The 15,895-nt window shown below is 55.8% G+C and overlaps 1 protein-coding gene across 5 annotated transcripts; it reads left to right on the forward strand.

The window, feature by feature from the left end:
- Nucleotides 1–1,436: 1,436 nt before the first annotated feature.
- On the forward strand, nucleotides 1,437–12,132 carry LOC105467900 (FLYWCH family member 2). 5 transcript variants are annotated; one of them, XM_011717732.2, is made up of 4 exons: nucleotides 1,437–1,603; nucleotides 7,988–8,083; nucleotides 8,799–9,218; nucleotides 11,802–12,132. In XM_011717732.2, the coding sequence occupies exons 3-4, from the start codon at nucleotides 8,897–8,899 to the stop codon at nucleotides 11,900–11,902; spliced, it is 423 nt and encodes a 140-aa protein (XP_011716034.2). In that variant the 5' UTR covers nucleotides 1,437–1,603; nucleotides 7,988–8,083; nucleotides 8,799–8,896; the 3' UTR covers nucleotides 11,903–12,132. The 5 variants fall into 5 exon arrangements, with proteins under 5 accessions (XP_011716034.2, XP_070940078.1, XP_011716036.2 ...); XM_071083977.1 differs by lacking the exon at nucleotides 1,437–1,603 and adding an exon at nucleotides 5,546–5,568; XM_011717734.3 differs by lacking the exon at nucleotides 1,437–1,603 and adding an exon at nucleotides 7,029–7,227.
- The last annotated feature ends 3,763 nt before the right edge of the window (nucleotides 12,133–15,895 follow it).

The raw sequence follows: 15,895 nt of genomic DNA on the forward strand, positions 1-15,895 counted from the left end.
GTCATCAAGTTAAAAACAACCAGTAGTCTGTGAATGATTAATAGATAACAGCAAATAAATGAACAAAGGTAGCTGGGCGCAGTGGCTCATGCCTGTAATCCCAGCACTTTGGGAGGCTGAGGCGGGTGCATCACCTGAGGTCAGGAGTTCGATACCAGCCTGGCCAACCTGGCGAAACCCGTCTCTACTAAAAGCACAAAAATTAGCCGGGCGTGGTGGCGGGCGCCTGTAATCCCGGCTACTCAGTAGGCTGAGGCATGAGAATTGCTTGTACCCGGGAGGCAGAGGTTGCAGTGAGCCGAGATCAGGCCACTGCTGCACTCCAGTCTAGACGACAGAGCGCAATTCCCGTTTCTAAAAAAAAAAAAAAAAAAAGTGCACAAGACAATGCCCGGGGAGATAGGATACTGGGATGGGGGCAGCGGGAGCCTTGGTAGCGGAGTCCAGGGTGGGATTCAGAGACCTGCAGAGCCACGGCCGGGAGGGGCAGGGCAGAGGAAGGGCGTGAAGCGCCGCTGACACTCGAACGTGAGCAGGCGGAAGGTGCGGGAGGTCCCAGAGGACCTCGACCAGGACCCTGGAGCCCTGGGGCGGTGGCACATTCAGCGGCCGCTTTAGAGCGAGGGGGACGGGGCGCGGAGCCAGGCTTGGGAGGGCCAAGGGGGCAGGCGGAGTGGTGGCGACCCTGCGGGCCTGGGAGAGCCGCGGTGAGCCTAGGGGGCCGTGCCGGGGCCGCTCTGGCCGCTGCAGCCAAGTGTCCCAGGAAAGCAGGGCCCAGGGCCCCGCATCTCCCTGTGCCCGGAGCCAGCCCAGTCCCACCGCACTGGGTGGCTGGAGGATGACGAGTGTCCCGGGAACCCCTTGGGCCGGGTGAACGTGGTTGGACACCGAGAGGGTGGGGCCCGTGGGCAGAGGTGGGCCCAATGGGCCAGGGCTGAACCAATAACGAGAAAGGATGAATGGACAGGGGCTGAACTACAGGGCGAGGGCGGGACTAATGGGTGAGGGCTGGACCAATGGGCAGGGGCTAAGCTAATAGACGAGGGCAGGACCAATGGCGCGGATGAGGCTGCTGCGTCGTCAAGGATGCAGAGATGAAAGCAAGGCAGTGGCTTCTTTGAGCCTAAAGACCTTCCCTCCGCATGCTCGGTATCGCGACGGGGGAGAGCAAAACCTTTAAACAAATGCTGCAGTTTCCCTCGCAGGGAGCCGGAGTCAAATAGATGAGGAAGCCCTGGGGTCGCAGTAAAGCCCACCCACTGGTGCTGGGAGAACCTCGCCCGGGACCCGGATCCAGGCCGCAGGTCCCCCGAGGCTCCGCCCCTGACGATGACACCCATTCCCGGGTCTCCCCGCCCCCTTACTGAATTTTGGCCCCTCCTCCTCCCTCCGATTGGCTGGACGTCCAGCTATACACCGCTCGGGCAAGACCCGGAGGAGCGGCCCCCGCTAGAAGACAAGGCCCCTGTGACCTTGCTGCGCATGCGCCTGCAGTGACCCCGGCTTGAGGTGACGGCGCGAGCTGAGGCGGGTGCCCTTGGCGCGGAGGTTGAGGGACCCGCCGCGGCGCTGTCGCCGGAGAGGGAGGGCACCGCTGCCGTCGGTGAGGACGGGCCCCGGCGGGCGGGGAGGGTCGCGCGTCCTCGGCGTGGTCGCGTCCCCGGCCCGGCTCTCCCGGGGGTCCCGAGGGCTGCGGGTGCTGAGGAGGGGTCCGCGTCCCGACACTCAGGCCGCCTCCTGTGGGGTCTCCCGCGATTCCCTCCTTGCCTCTCGCCCCTCCTCCCCCACCCTCCCGTCCCCTGGCCAGAGCCTCAACACCCCCACATGAAGGAGCTTCGCACTAGCCCGCCGACCCCTGGCGGTGTCCGCGGCGCCCAGCGCTGCCTTCCCGGCGCCCCCCAACCCCCGCCGGCCCCGTCCCCCGCTTGCAGCTCTGGAGGTCCCTGCAGGGACGGCAGCTACTTGGAGGCGTGAGATACTGGGGCGGGGGAGACACTTGGGACCTCAGGGTGTGGGTATTCTTGGGAAAGGAGAGAGCCGGGAAGCTGGGACCATTTGGGCGCAGCACAGCCCGCGTTTGATGCCGATTGCATCGGGTAAAGGAGGAGTAAAAGAAAGATTCTGAGCCCTGGTGATTAGGGGAAGGAGCTGCCACGACTGAAATTCCCATCGTGGGAAAGGTCTGCACTGCACACCATAGAGTAGCAGTTCTTGGCCTTCTTGGGGCAGGGGTCACAGCCGGTTTTTAAAATCTCCCTGTAAGGATGTGTATTGCACACCTTAGTGTCCCGTCATCCCGTCAGGGGGTCAATCACAGCCCCCCACCGTGGACTGCGTGGAACAGTGATTATTGGGGAGCGGCTGTCCATATCGCCTGGGAACTTTTGCAATGACTTCACCCTTGCCTATCAGCTATTAACATCCCCTAATAAATTCACCGCTGTTTCCGTTACGCGGATGAAACCTGCCGGGAGGGCAAGGGATTTGTCGTCGCGGCTGAGGATGCCAGTGGTAGTGGACATTGATGTTTCTCTCCCTTTCGTATGAAGATGATTCTGTGGGTCCACCATGAGGCACCAGGCAGGGATCTTGTCTTCCAGAACCTCATCAGTAAGGGACTGTAACTTATATTAGTTTCCTGTTGCTGTCCTGATAAATATGGTGGCTTAAAGCAACACAGGTTGGGTGCGGTGTCTCACGCCTGTAATCCCAGCACTTTGGGAGGCCGAGGCGGGCAGATCACAAGGTCAGGAGACGGAGACCATTCTGACTAACACGGTGAAACCCCGTCTCTACTAAAACAAAAATACAAGGCCGGGCGCGGTGGCTCAAGCCTGTAATCCCAGCACTTTGGGAGGCCAGGGCGGGTGGATCACGAGGTCAGGAGTTCGAGACCAGCCTGGCCAACATAGTGAAACAAAAAAATACAAAAATTAGCCGGGCGTGGTGGCGGGCGCCTGTAATCCCAGCTACTCCAGAGGCTGAGGCAGAATAATGACTTGAATCCGGGAGGCAGAGGTTGCAGTGAGCCGAGACTGCACTGCTGCACTTCAGCCTGAGCGGCAGAGAGACTCCATCTCAAAACAAACAAACAGACAAAAAATTAGCCAGGGCCGGGCACGGTGGCTCACGCCTGTAATCCCAACACTTTGGGGGGCTGAGGAGGGCGGATCACCTGAAGTTGGCAGTTCGAGACTAGCCTGACCAACATGGAGAAACCCTGTCTCTGCAAAAAATACAAAATTTGCCAGGCATGGTGGCGCATGCCTGTAATCCCAGCTACTCAGGAGGCTGAGGCGGGAGAATGGCTTGAACCCGGGAGGCAGAGGTTACAGTGACCCAAGGTTGCACCATTGCACTCCAGCCTGGGCAAAAGAGCGAAACTCCGTCTCAAAAAAAAAAAAAGAAAAGAAAAGAAAAAAGAACTCCGGGTAATTCTTTGGAATAGTGAGGTTGTAGAACTGCTGTTCATATGTTAATAGACTCAGTTTACCTTTTTTCTGAATATTTAAAAACTTTATTGAGATAATTCACATACTGTGCAATTTACCCATTTAAAGTATACAGTTTGGCTGGGCGTGGTGGCTCACGCCTGTAATCCCAGCACTTTGGGAGGCCAAGACGGGCGGATCACAAGGTCAGGAGATGGAGACCATCCTGGCTAACACGGTGAAACCCCGTCTCTACTAAAAAAAAATACAAAAAACTAGCAGGGCACGGTGGTGGGCGCCTGTAGTCCCAGCTACTCGGGAGGCTGAGGCAGGAGAATGGCGTGAACCCGGGAGGCGGAGCTTGCAGTGAGCTGAGGTCCGGCCACTGCACTCCAGCCTGGGCGACAGAGCGAGACTCCGTCTCAAATTAAAAAAAAGAAAAAAAAAAAAAGAATTCCTCTTAAGGAAGATTTGTCCCTTCTTCAACATTTTTTTTTTTTTTTTTTTTTTGAGACGGAGTCTCGCTCTGTCGCCCAGGCTGGAGTGCAGTGGCCGGATCTCAGCTCACTGCAAGCTCCGCCTCCCGGGTTCACGCCATTCTCCTGCCTCAGCCTCCCGAGTAGCTGGGACTACAGGCGCCCGCCACCGCGCCCGGCTAGTTTTTGTATTTTTTAGTAGAGAAGGGGTTTCACCGTCTTAGCCAGGATGGTCTCGATCTCCTGACCTCGTGATCCGCCCGACTCGGCCTCCCAAAGTGCTGGGATTACAGGCGTGAGCCACCGCGCCCCGCCCCTTCTTCAACATTTATTTATTCAATTATTTATATCAGCTTGGACTCATGGATATTTATTTTATTATCTGAGTTTTAATCCCAACCACTGGCTTCCAAGGCAGGGCCTCAACTCTGAGGATCAGTTTTCTTTGTAACTGGCATTTCTGACTTCAAACATCTGCTGCCCAAGGCCATTGGCTCTGGACCAGGCCTCCATCTCCCCAGGGACAGAGTAGAGTGATGGGGACACTGGGAAGGGAGATTATTGGGTGGCAATAATAGAGGTCAGGGTTGACATAATTTTTCCTGACTCAGGTCCCAGGTCAAGGACCAAGGACGTGGCTCTGGACAGGTCACTTCTGTGCTAGGTGCAGGCAGGAGGACCAGAGTGGCAGGGTTTTCTCTCTCTTTTATTTAATTAATTAATTTATTTTTTTATAGTGACGAGGTCTCCCTGTGTTGCCAGGCTGGTCTCGAACTCCTGGGCTTAAGTGATCCTCCCACCTTACTCATGCCTCTGACCGGCCAGCTACAATCTCAGGTTGCTATGTCCCCTTCCTTGGGTTACATCATTTGCTAGAGTGGATCAAAGAACTCAAGGAAACAGTGCCAGGCATGGTGGCTCATGCTTGTAATCCCAGCACTTTGGGAGGCTGAGGCGGGTGGATCACTTGAGGTTGGGAGTTTGAGACCAGCCTCGCCAACATGGTAAAAACCCAACTCAACTAAAAATACAAAAATTAGCTTGGCGTAGTGGCTGACACTTGTAATCCCAGCTACTCGGGAGGGCTGAGGCAGGAGAATTGCTTGAACCTGGGAAGTAGAGGTTGCAGTAAGCTGAGATTGCTCCATTACACTCCAGCCTGGGTGACAAGAACGAGATTCCATCTCAAAAAAACAAACTATTTACAGGCCAGGTGTGGTAGCTCACGCCTGTAATCTCAGCACTTTGGGAGGCCGAGGCAGGTGGATCACCTGAGGTCAGGAGTTCGAGACCAGCTTGGCCAACATGGTGAAACCCCATCTCTACTAAAAATACAAAAAATTAGCTGGGCATGGTGGTGCCCATGCTCCTCTCTAAGGGAGACTTAGGAGAATATCTTGAACCCAGGAGGCAGAAGTTGCAGTGAGCCAAGATCACAACACTGCACTCCAGCCTGGGAGACAGAGCAAGACTCCATCTCAAAAACAAAAAACAAAAAACAAAACTTATTTACATTTACCATTTTATTATAAAGGACACAGATGAAAATATAAATGCAACCAGGCGCGGAGGCTGAGGCGGGTGGATCACGAGTTCAAGAGATCAAGACCATCCTGGCCAACATGGTGAAACCCCGTCTCTACTAAAAATATAAAAATTAGGTGGGTGTGGTGGCGCACACCTGTAGTTCCAGCTACGTGGGAGGCTGTGGCAGGAGGATCACTGGCACCCAGGAGATGGAGGTTGCAGTGAGCCGAGATTGCGCCACTGCACTCCAGCCTGGTGACAGAGCAAGATTCTGTCTCAAAAAAATAAAATAACTAAAATACATATATATTTAAATATATAATACATATTATATATATTATATACGTCACATATATATTATGTATATAAATGCAGCAGCATGTGTGGGAGGGGCTCAGTTTCCATTCCCACCCCACTCCCAACTCCCACACACCCCTCCAAGGACTCCATGTGTTCCTGGAAGCTCTGGGAACACTCTCCTTTTGGGTTTTTATGGAGGCTTCATTACATAGGCATGATTGATTGAACCATAGGCCATTGGTGAACAACTTAACCTTCAGGCCCTCTCCCATTCCTGGAGGTTGGAAGTGGGGCTGAAAGTCCCAACCCTCTAACCCTGCCTTGGTCTTTTGGGTGACCAGCCCCACTGAAGCAGCCCAGGGGCTACCAGCCATCAATCAGTACCTAAGCATACAAAAAGACATCATTTTGGAGATTCGAGGAATTTTAGGAATTATATACTAGGAGAGAGGGTCAAAGACCAAATATATATTTCACAATATGAAAGAGCGCAATTTACGTATTTCAGGATTCCCTTCTTGTTACAACTTAATGAGATTTTTTTATTTTCCTGACTTTTCTTTTTGGATAATTAGCCAGTAGTTTAGGTCTGTCTTGTTCCTTTACTATGGGGTTTGAATTTGAGATGGGGCTGACGGCCCTTTTTTTGCGCGGGGGGACGGAGTCTCGCTCTGTTGCCCAGGCTGGAGTGCAGTGGCATGATCTCGGCTCACTGCAAGCTCCGCCTCCCGGGTTCACGCCATTTTCCTGTTTCAGCCTCCTGAGTAGCTGGGACTACAGGCGCCGCCACCAAGCCTGGCTAATTTTTTGTATTTTTAATAGAGACAGGGTTTCACCGTGTTAGCCATGATGGTCTAGATCTCCCGACCTTGTGATCCGCCCACCTCGGACTCCCAAAGTGCTGGGGCATTACAGGCGTGAACTGCCGCCCCCGGCCTCTTTCGGGCCCTTTTCTGCAGCTTAGAGTTGGCCTGGCTGCAGGGCTGGGACTATAGAATGGCAAGGAGGTGCCTCAGGTGCCAAATATTAGGTTGGTGAAAATTAATTGCGGTTTTGTCATTGAAAGCAATGGCAAAACCGCAATTACTTTTGCACTAACCTAATATAAGGAGGCGTGCAGTCTGGGGGTCAGAGTGAGTGTGGAGGTCTCCGGGAAGGGCCGCCGGCCTGGAGCAGGCTGCTAGGTCTGGGTCCCTGCCAGCCTTGCGGGGACGAACTGCTGTATTTTGCAGGAATTTACACGCTGGGTATGCAAGAGGCTGTATGTTTTTTGGACTCTAGGAGCGCTGCGGTCACAGAGCCGTCACGGCGGGAGGCGCTAGAGGACCCGGGGTGGACTCGGACGTGGGGTCAGGGATCCTGGCATTTATTCCTACCCAGACCTCCTGTTCATGCTGCGGAGCGTGGGAGGCGTAGGGAGATCGGCCGCCAGAGGGACGTGCGCCGGAGCCAATCAGCGTGTGAAGCAGGGCGCTATGTGGTTGGGGCCTCCGGTAACCTTTTTCCGCCCTGGAGTGGCTGGCCGGGTCATTGCCACTGGAGGTTCCCGGGGCTCCCCAGGTCTCCGGCATCCCCACATCGCCCTGTGACGCAGATGAGCAGAGCCGGAAGGGCCGCGCGGGAGGAACAGGGGTTGGCTTGCCCGGAGGCGGATTGATAACGCAACCCCGATCCCTGCGGTACTCCGCAGTCATGTGACTCGCTGCCTGGCGCGTTTCTTCGAGTGCCCACCCCCTCGAGAAGGTGCCCCTGGGGTGGGGGCTTCACATCTGCTTTTGTTTAGTGGTCAGAGGACTACAGAGGGGACCTCTCAGGACAAGGCCTGCAACCCCCTACTCCAGCCCTGCATCCTCACTCAGGCCCCTCTCATGGACAGTAGGGTCTTAGAAAACGCCAGGGTGCTGGGCATGGACCCCTCAGACCAGATGCATTGGGAGGGGTCCAAAGAGACCATGAGAACCTCAAGCCCAGGTTGGGGGATTGGCCCCGAGGGAAAAGTGGGCATCCCTGGGCCTTGTCTTGCCTGGGTCCTGGACAGGGGGCTAGGTGGCTGCCCAGGCTGCAATCTTGTGTCTAGGCTAAAACTGTAGGCTGGGAAAGTCCCCATCATCGGCCTACCACCCAATCCCCACCCAAAAGACAGAAAGGCCACCCCACACTGGTGCTACAGCACCTCAGGACCGGGTCTCCAGGCCAACCAGAGCCGGGCGCTTGCCCCTACAAGGTTATAACCCATCCTTTCTGCTTCTCCAGGCCAGAAGCCAAGGAGCCCTCAGTGACTGTGGGATCCAAGACATTATATCGCTGTCCCCACCGAGCCAGGGAAGTGCCAACACCAGCTCAGACAAGGTTGGTGTGAGAACCAGTGGGTCGGGGAGACTGTGGGCCTCCAGACGGGGATGCGACTGGATCTGGTTGTCCCACCTTCCAGGGCCAGCTGCAGTGCTGTGGTCTGCAAAGTGCTGGCAGGTGCCTGGCCCATGTTCCCTGTGACAACACAAACTGAGCTCATGTCCCCAAAGTGCTTAGCTCTGATGCTTATGCCCAGGAACACCAGTGTCAGTTAAAATGGACGAAGTACATCAGATGCTGTGTGGTCATGTGCTCTGTGTCCCCTCTAGCTCTGCCACTCTGGCTGTGTGGATCACCCTGGCATGCCTCAGTGTCCTCAACTGTGACTGGGTCCATAAAAACAGCCTGCTGTCATAACAGGGGTGGGAGGGGGGACTGGAAGCAGTCCACAGGGTGGAAACCCTTTGACTGTGCTCAGCACGTGGGAGGCCCATCGGTAGTGGCTGGGCTCTTAGTCCATTAGTCACTCTGATGGCCCCTTGTGGAGACTGTTTACTGTGCACATTTTCCAGATGGAGTTAGATGGGGGTGACATATCCAAGGCTGCCAGGAGAGGAACTGGCAGAACAGAAGCCTAGTTCCATCAGGGCCCCCGCCAGCCTTGGCTCCAGCGAGCAGTGAGGCAGCCCCATCTGCCCACCTCCCTCCCAGAGTGGTGTCTAGAGCCCCCCAAGGGCTTCCTCCACTGACGGGATTTTGCTTCCTTCCTTAGGACGGAACCGCTGAACTCCAGGTTGCTTGCCTGGGAGTAGGAGAAATCCACCTGCTGGGGGCTGAGCGTGGCCTGAGGGACAGGCCCTGGGTCCAGGGATGCCCCTGCCTGAGCCCAGCGAGCAGGAGGGTGAGAGTGTGAAGGCTGGCCAGGAGCCATCCCCCAAGCCAGGCACAGAAGTCGTCCCGGCAGCCCCCAGGAAGCCCAGAAAGTTCTCCAAACTGGTCCTGCTCACAGCCTCCAAAGACAGCACCAAGGTGGCGGGGGCCAAACGCAAGGGCGTGCACTGCGTCATGTCCCTGGGGGTGCCCGGCCCTGCCACCCTTGCCAAGGCCCTCCTCCAGATCCACCCCGAGGCCCAGCGGGCCATTGAGGCAGCCCCTCAAGAGCCTGAGCAGAAACGCAGCAGGCAGGACCCAGGTGAGGCTCCACAGCGGCCCCCCAGGACAGCTTGGCACCTCCCAGGGTGGCCCCCACAGCCGCGCTGGCTCCATCAGGCCCTTCTCCCTGTCGTGCAGGTCCTCGTTCCCTGACTTTGACTACGTGTGGGGAGCAGTGGCACAGGGGTTAGGGCACAGGCCTGGGCATCCCCCGACCTCCAACCCTGCCTCTGAGCGGCCTTGCCTCTCTGCGTCTGTTCCCCACTCTGGAATGCGCTGCCCACTGACTCCTTCACAAGGGAGCATCTGAGGGTGTGGTGGGGCCCACAGGCAGCTGCTATCAGCTTCAAGGTCTTGGCTTGCAGCTGCTCAGTGAGAGTCTCTAAGGCCAGGAGCTTGATAGGTCACCTTTCCATATGTTCTAGAAAGCTCCTGTTGTCTCACTCGCTGTTCAGTCACTTAGCAACATCCACTGAACAGCAGCTCTGTGCAGGCTGGGCTCTGGAGACTCGAGGCACGCAGGATGAGACCCCCAGCAGACCAAGGCAGTGACCTCTCCAGGACTGCCCCTGCCCTTCCTACCTCCTCTGCCCAAGCAATCACCCCCCGACAAGCCTCCAGGGAGACAGAGCTCGGGGCTCACAGGTCCCGTGGGGGAGTGGGGCTGGGGGTGTGGCCCTAGCTGCTGCAGGCTGGCTGGAGGTGATGGGTCAGGTTCATTCCCTCTGCTTTACTGTGGGAGTGATGAGATGGATGGAGGCACTGAGCGTCTTCAGCCCCGGCTCCCACTCCCCAGGGCCCTTGGCTCTGCCCCTGCTGTGTACTAGACCTTTCTGTCAGCTAGACTTGGGGGATACAGCCAGGTGGGGCATGGTAGCAGAGATGGCATGAGAGCAGGGCTGCCCCTTTCCCTGCACCCAGCTCTCCCTGAGGTGGCCCAGGCCCTGCCCCGCTGTCCCCTGTAGGAGGACAGGTCCCCCCTCCTGGCCCCCCAGCAGGTCCTCAGGTCCACAGGTCCTGCCTCTGGGCTCTACCAGGGCAGGCAGCAGAGGGGGCAGGGCCCTAGGCAGCAGAGGAAATGGGCTGGGTACACCTTTTGAGCTGGAAGTTCCAGAGAGATGGGGCAGGGGGCTGCCCAGTGGGTGGGAAGAAGATGAGTTGGGGTTTCTTCCCGACTAGGAGTGGGCTCTGCCATGCCCTAAGAAGAAGAAAAGTCATAGCAGGTGGCCTTGGCTTGTGACCTCTGAACAGGTGGCCCCTGGGGTCAGCCAGGATACTCAGACTGGCAGCCCATTGTAAGAAAAGGGGGTGCTCTTAGGGTTCCTTCAGTTTGCTGGCAGGGCAGGGACCCTGCCTCACTGATGAAAATTGAGGGGTGGCCGGGCGCGGTGGCTCAAGCCTGTAATCCCAGCACTTTGGGAGGCCGAGACGGGCGGATCACGAGGTCAGGAGATCGAGACCATCCTGGCGAACACGGTGAAACCCCGTCTCTACTAAAAAAATACAAAAAACTAGCCGGGCGAGGTGGCGGGCGCCTGTAGTCCCAGCTACACAGGAGGCTGAGGCAGGAGAATGGCGTAAACCCGGGAGGCGGAGCTTGCAGTGAGCTGAGATCCGGCCACTGCGCTCCAGCCCCGGCGACAGAGCGAGACTCCGTCTCAAAAAAAAAAAAAAAAAAAAAAAAAGAAAATTGAGGGGTGAGTGGCCTGAGGTCACAGAGGGTCACAGCCCCATAGCCTCGCCGGGGCTGAGACCCCAGAATGCCTGAGATGGTGGTGTCCACAGCCACAGGCTTGGAGCTCTCAGGGAACCTAGTGGACCCCTCGGCCTCCATTCCTTTGCTGGAGTCTCAGGCCTGGTGTGAGCAGTGCTGTGGAACTCAGAAGGACCCCGTCCTCCCAGAGCTGGTGGGAGTGCCTGGCTCTCACTGCGAAGCCCCCACCATCCAGTCTTGCTCTGAGAGCCTCTGTGTGTCCCCCTGGCTTCTCCCGCCAACCTTGGGCAGAGGGTGCAGTCCCCACAGCCTGTGGGAGGCAGGGCTCAGAGGAGTGAAGTCACCACCCTGAGGCCACCAGGAGGTCCCTGCAGAGGGCAGAGGGGGTTGGAGTTTGGCTCAGGGTCTATTAGCTCTGTGGAATGAGAGCATCTCAAGGTCCTCCTAGCCCCTTTGAGACTCCTGCTTACTGCTGGGATCCATCTAGGCCCTTTGTGAGAATTGGAGCACAGCTATCTTCTCCAGATGAAAGGCAGAGCAGGGCTCCATCAGGCCCCAGGGGTCCCGCAGGCAGTCACCCTCGAGCATCGACCACCCCCACCTGCCAACTCCTCCGTCCTTCTGTCCCCACCCCAGGTCGAGCAGAGGCGATGGCTGTGGCTTCCCAGTGCTCAGCACAAACTTGGCCTCACGTTTCCTGGAAATGATTTTAGCAGCTTTTGTGGCCCTGGGCTGGTGGCCTTGGGAGCAGTGTCCCTGAGTAGCAGTCACTTCTCAGTCAGGCAGAGGCTTCTGGCCCTGGAACATCCACTGGCTGGGGTGAGAGTGAGGCCTGGTAGACCCCCAACACCCAAGCTCAGCCCTCCCTTCTCCATTGACACCAGCCTGATCCACCTTCTTCTCTTGCAGGCGCAGATAGAACAGAAGACAGTGCATTAGCAGCGGGGCCTCCTGAGGCTGCTGGGGAGAACTCCGCCCCCTGCCCTGTGGCACCTGGCAAGTCCCTGTAACGTTGACGACAGCGCATCCTCCCAGGCCACCAATCCGGCCATAGGCTCTTCTCTGTCCGCAGGGCTTCTGGGGCCCAATCGGTGAATCTTTGCTTTCAACATTGTGTAATTTCTTTCTTTCTTTTTTTTTAGATCAAGTATAAGTTACTTTTGTAAGCAGAAAAGTACTTTCAAACAAGAATAAAAGAAGCTGTTCGCTAGACCCCATAATGGGCAGGTTTTAAACATTCCAGGCTTCTAGGTCCTTTGAGGCTCAGCTCTGATGCCACCACCCCTGGGTCTCCCCACCCCAGCCCTTACCGGGCCCTTCCAGAGTGCCCCTTAGTCACTGCCCTCCCTGACCCAAGTCTCGCTTCCTCCATGAAGCCTCCCAGACTGACAGCTCCCAGGCACTAAGGGAGCTCAGCCTTGCTGAGAATGGTAGCTCCCGGATTCTGCTGAGGGAGAGGTAGGCCTTCAGCTCATGGGTGGGTTCAGGGAGGAACCTGACAAAAGCACATGCGGCCTGCCTGCCTGTCATGTTCTTTCCAGGGGGTCTGTGGGCTGAGGGAACCGGAGTTCCTGCCCGGGCCCCCTGGGTGCCACCCCTGCTGGAGGGGAGGTGAAGGAAGCACAGCTACCCTACTTGAGCTCCCACGTCAGCGAGCCTCCGAGAGGCTTCCCATGCAGTCCTCATTCTTTTAAAACTGCCTCTGGGCTCAAGGCAATGTTAGGGTTTTGTTTGTTTGTTTGTTTGTTTTGAGGTGGAATTTCACTCTTGTCGCACAGGCTGGAGTGCAGTGGCACAATCTGGACTCACTGCAACCACCACTTCCCGGGTTCAAGTGATTCTCTTGACTCAGTCTCCTGAGTAGCTGGGATTACAGGCGCCCGCCATCACGCCTGGCTAATTTTTATATATTTAGTAGAGATGGGGTTTTACCATGTTGGCCAGGCTGGTCTTGAACTCCTGACCTTAGGTGATCTGCCTGCCTCAGCCTCCCAAAGTGCTGGGATTACAGGCATGAGCCACCATGCCCGGCCCTGATTCTGTATTCAAATGGCTTCTGTGTTCACCATGCTTTCTCCTTTCCCAAGTGTTTTTTTGTTTGTTTTGTTTTGTTTTTTGAGATGGGGTCTCACTCTGTTGCCCAGGCTGGAGTGCAGCGGTGCGATCTCGGCTCACTGCAACTGCCGCCTCCCAGGTTCAAGCGATTCTCCTGCTTCAGCCTCTCAAGTAGCTGGGATCACAGGTGCGCACCACCATGCCTGGCTAAGTTTTTGTATTTTTAGTAGAGATGGGGTTTCGCCATGTTAGCCAGGCTGGTCTGGAACTCTTGACCTCAGGAGATTTGCCCGCCTCGGCCTCCCAAAGTGCTGGGATTACAGGTGTGAGCCACTGCTCGAGGCCTGTTCCCAAGTACTCTTGGCTATCTGTTCTTGTCAGATGTTAAGGATGCCTGAGGATGTCAGGGCAGGACGTGTCAGGTGCAACCTCAAGAAGTGGGAGTGAGGAAGAGGAAGCTGGGGTGGGACAGAGGGCAGGGTCACTGTGGGGCGCCCCTGCCCTGTACTCAGTGTGGCACCATCGGGCCCCTCCTGCTGTTGCCTGGGAAGCCTTACTTGGCAGTGAGGGGTGACTGTGCAGCAGCAGGGCCAGGAGCGGGGGAGCATTTTTGGTGCCCCCTTAAGTGGAGTTGGGGGAACAGCAAGGGTGCACCTGGGCCTGAGTCTTTCAGTGGCGTTGGCAGTTGGCCAGGAGGGAGATGCATACTAGGGAGCTGGAGCCTGCACGGTGGGCCTGGCCACATCACTGTTTTCCTCACCCTCTGGTTTTATTTTTAAACATTTGGAGCATAAAAGTTGCAGGAGCACGCAGGGCATACTGCATAGCCCTGGCCTGGGTTCCCCGGCTCTCCTTCCCTCTCTCTCTCCTCTTTTTTCTCTGTCCCTCCCTCTGTCTCTCCTCCACACACTTTTTTTTTTTTTTTTTTTTTTGGAGACGGAGTCTCGCTCTGTCGCCCGGGCTGGAGTGCAGTGGCCGGATCTCAGCTCACTGCAAGCTCCGCCTCCGGGGTTTACGCCATTCTCCTGCCTCAGCCTCCCAAGTAACTGGGATTACAGGCGCCCGCCATCTCGCCCGGCTAGTTTTTTGTATTTTTTTAGTAGAGATGGGGTTTCACCGTGTTCGCCAGGATGGTCTCGATCTCCTGACCTCGTGATCCACCCGTCTCGGCCTCCCAAAGTGCTGGGATTACAGGCTTGAGCCACCGCGCCCGGCCTCCTCCACACACTTCTATTTTGCCAAACCATTTGGAGAATGCAGGCAGCAGACTCCAAAACCATTCTGCCTCCACCTCTGAGCACAACCTTCCCAGTCATAGCCATGTTAACGTGAGTGTGCCTGAGAGGATCACTGCTGGTTCCGTGACATCACCCAGCATCATCCACACCACATCCCAGTGAGCAGTGAGGACAAAAATGGCCAGGTTAGGACCCCATGTTGCCTTTTTTTTGCCACCCATATCCTGGAGCCCCTTTCCTTCTGTTCTTTATTATTTATTTATTTTTATTTTTTATTTTTTGAGACAGGGACCGGGTTCTGCTCTGTTGCCCAGGCTGGAGTGCAGCAGACCTTCCAGGCTCAAGCAATCATCCTCCCACCTCAGCCTCCCGAGCAGCTGAGACTACAGGCAGGCTTGGCTACTTTTTTGAGTTTTTGAGGAGATAGGGTCTCGCTGTGTTGGCCAGGCTGGTCTCAAACTCTTGGGCTCAAGCGATCTTCCCATCTCGGCCTCCCAAAGTGCTGAGATTACAGGTGCATGCCACCGTGCCTGGCCTAGTGTTAGCAATTTGATATTAAAATTGAAATTATAGGCCGGGTGCAGTGGCTCATGCCTGTAATCCCAGCCTTCGGGAGGCTGAGGCGGGTGGACCAGCTAAGGTTGGGATTTCAAGACCAGCCTGGCCAACATGGCGAAACCCTGTCTCTACTAAAAAAAAAATACAAAAATTAGCCAGGCGTGGTGGTGGGTGCCTCTAGTCCCAGCTACTCGGGAGGCTGAGGCAGGAGAATGGCTTGAACCCGGGAGGTGGAGGCTGCAGTGAGCTGAGATCATGCCACTGCACTCCAGCCTGAGTGACAGAGCAAGTCTCCATCTCAGAAAACAAATAACTTTTTAAAAAATTGCAATTAGGGCCAGGCATGGTGGCTCACGCCTGTAATCCCAATACTTTGAGAGGCCAAGGCGGGTGGATCACCTGAGGTCAGGAGTTGGAGACAAACCTAGCCAACATGGTGAAACTCTGTCTCCACCCAAAAATATAAAACATTGGCGGGGCATGGCAGTGGGCATCTGTAATCCCATCTGCTCAGGAGGCTGAGGCAGGAGAATCACTTGAACCCAGGAGATGGAAGTTGCAGTGAGCTAAGATCATGCCATTGCACTCCAGCCTGGGCAACAAGAGCAAAACTCCGTCTCAAAAACAAACAAAAAATGCAATTGTGAATATTCATTCACATTTTAGATCCAAACACAAATTTTAAAACATTAATTTTTTTTTTTTTTTTTTTTTGAGACGGAGTCTCACGCTGTTGCCCAGGCTGGAGTGCAGTGGCGCGATCTCGGCTCACTGCAAGCTCCGCCTCCTGGGTTCACGCCATTCTCCTGCCTCAGCCTCCTGAGTAGCTAGGACTACAGGCGCCCGCCACCGCGCCCGGCTAATTTTTTGTATTTTTAGTAGAGACGGGGTTTCACTGTGGTCTCGATCTCCTGACCTGGTGATCTGCCCGCCTCGGCCTCCCAAAGTGCTGGGATTACAGGCTTGAGCCACCGCTCCCGGCCAACATTAATTTTTTTAATTAAATTTAAAAATTTAAAAATTCTGCTGCTTTCTTGCCCCTTCACTTCTTGGGGACCTTGATATACAGGCCCAAGCGGGATCTAGTGGTAAACAGGTCACAACCCCATCCCCTGCAGAACCACAGAGGAAACAGAAATCCCTGACTGATTA

The sequence above is a fragment of the Macaca nemestrina genome, chromosome 18 (genome assembly GCF_043159975.1).
Source record: "Macaca nemestrina isolate mMacNem1 chromosome 18, mMacNem.hap1, whole genome shotgun sequence".
In the NCBI taxonomy this organism is placed as follows: domain Eukaryota; kingdom Metazoa; phylum Chordata; class Mammalia; order Primates; family Cercopithecidae; genus Macaca; species Macaca nemestrina.

What these genes read in the sequence shown, in the direction of transcription:
- LOC105467900 (XM_011717732.2), top strand. Translation starts at nt 8,897, where the DNA reads ATGCCCCTGCCTGAGCCCAGCGAGCAGGAGGGTGAGAGTGTGAAGGCT. An exon ending in ACGCAGCAGGCAGGACCCAG is followed by an intron (nt 9,219 to 11,801) that starts GTGAGGCTCCAC and finishes CTTCTCTTGCAG; the next exon opens with GCGCAGATAGAACAGAAGAC.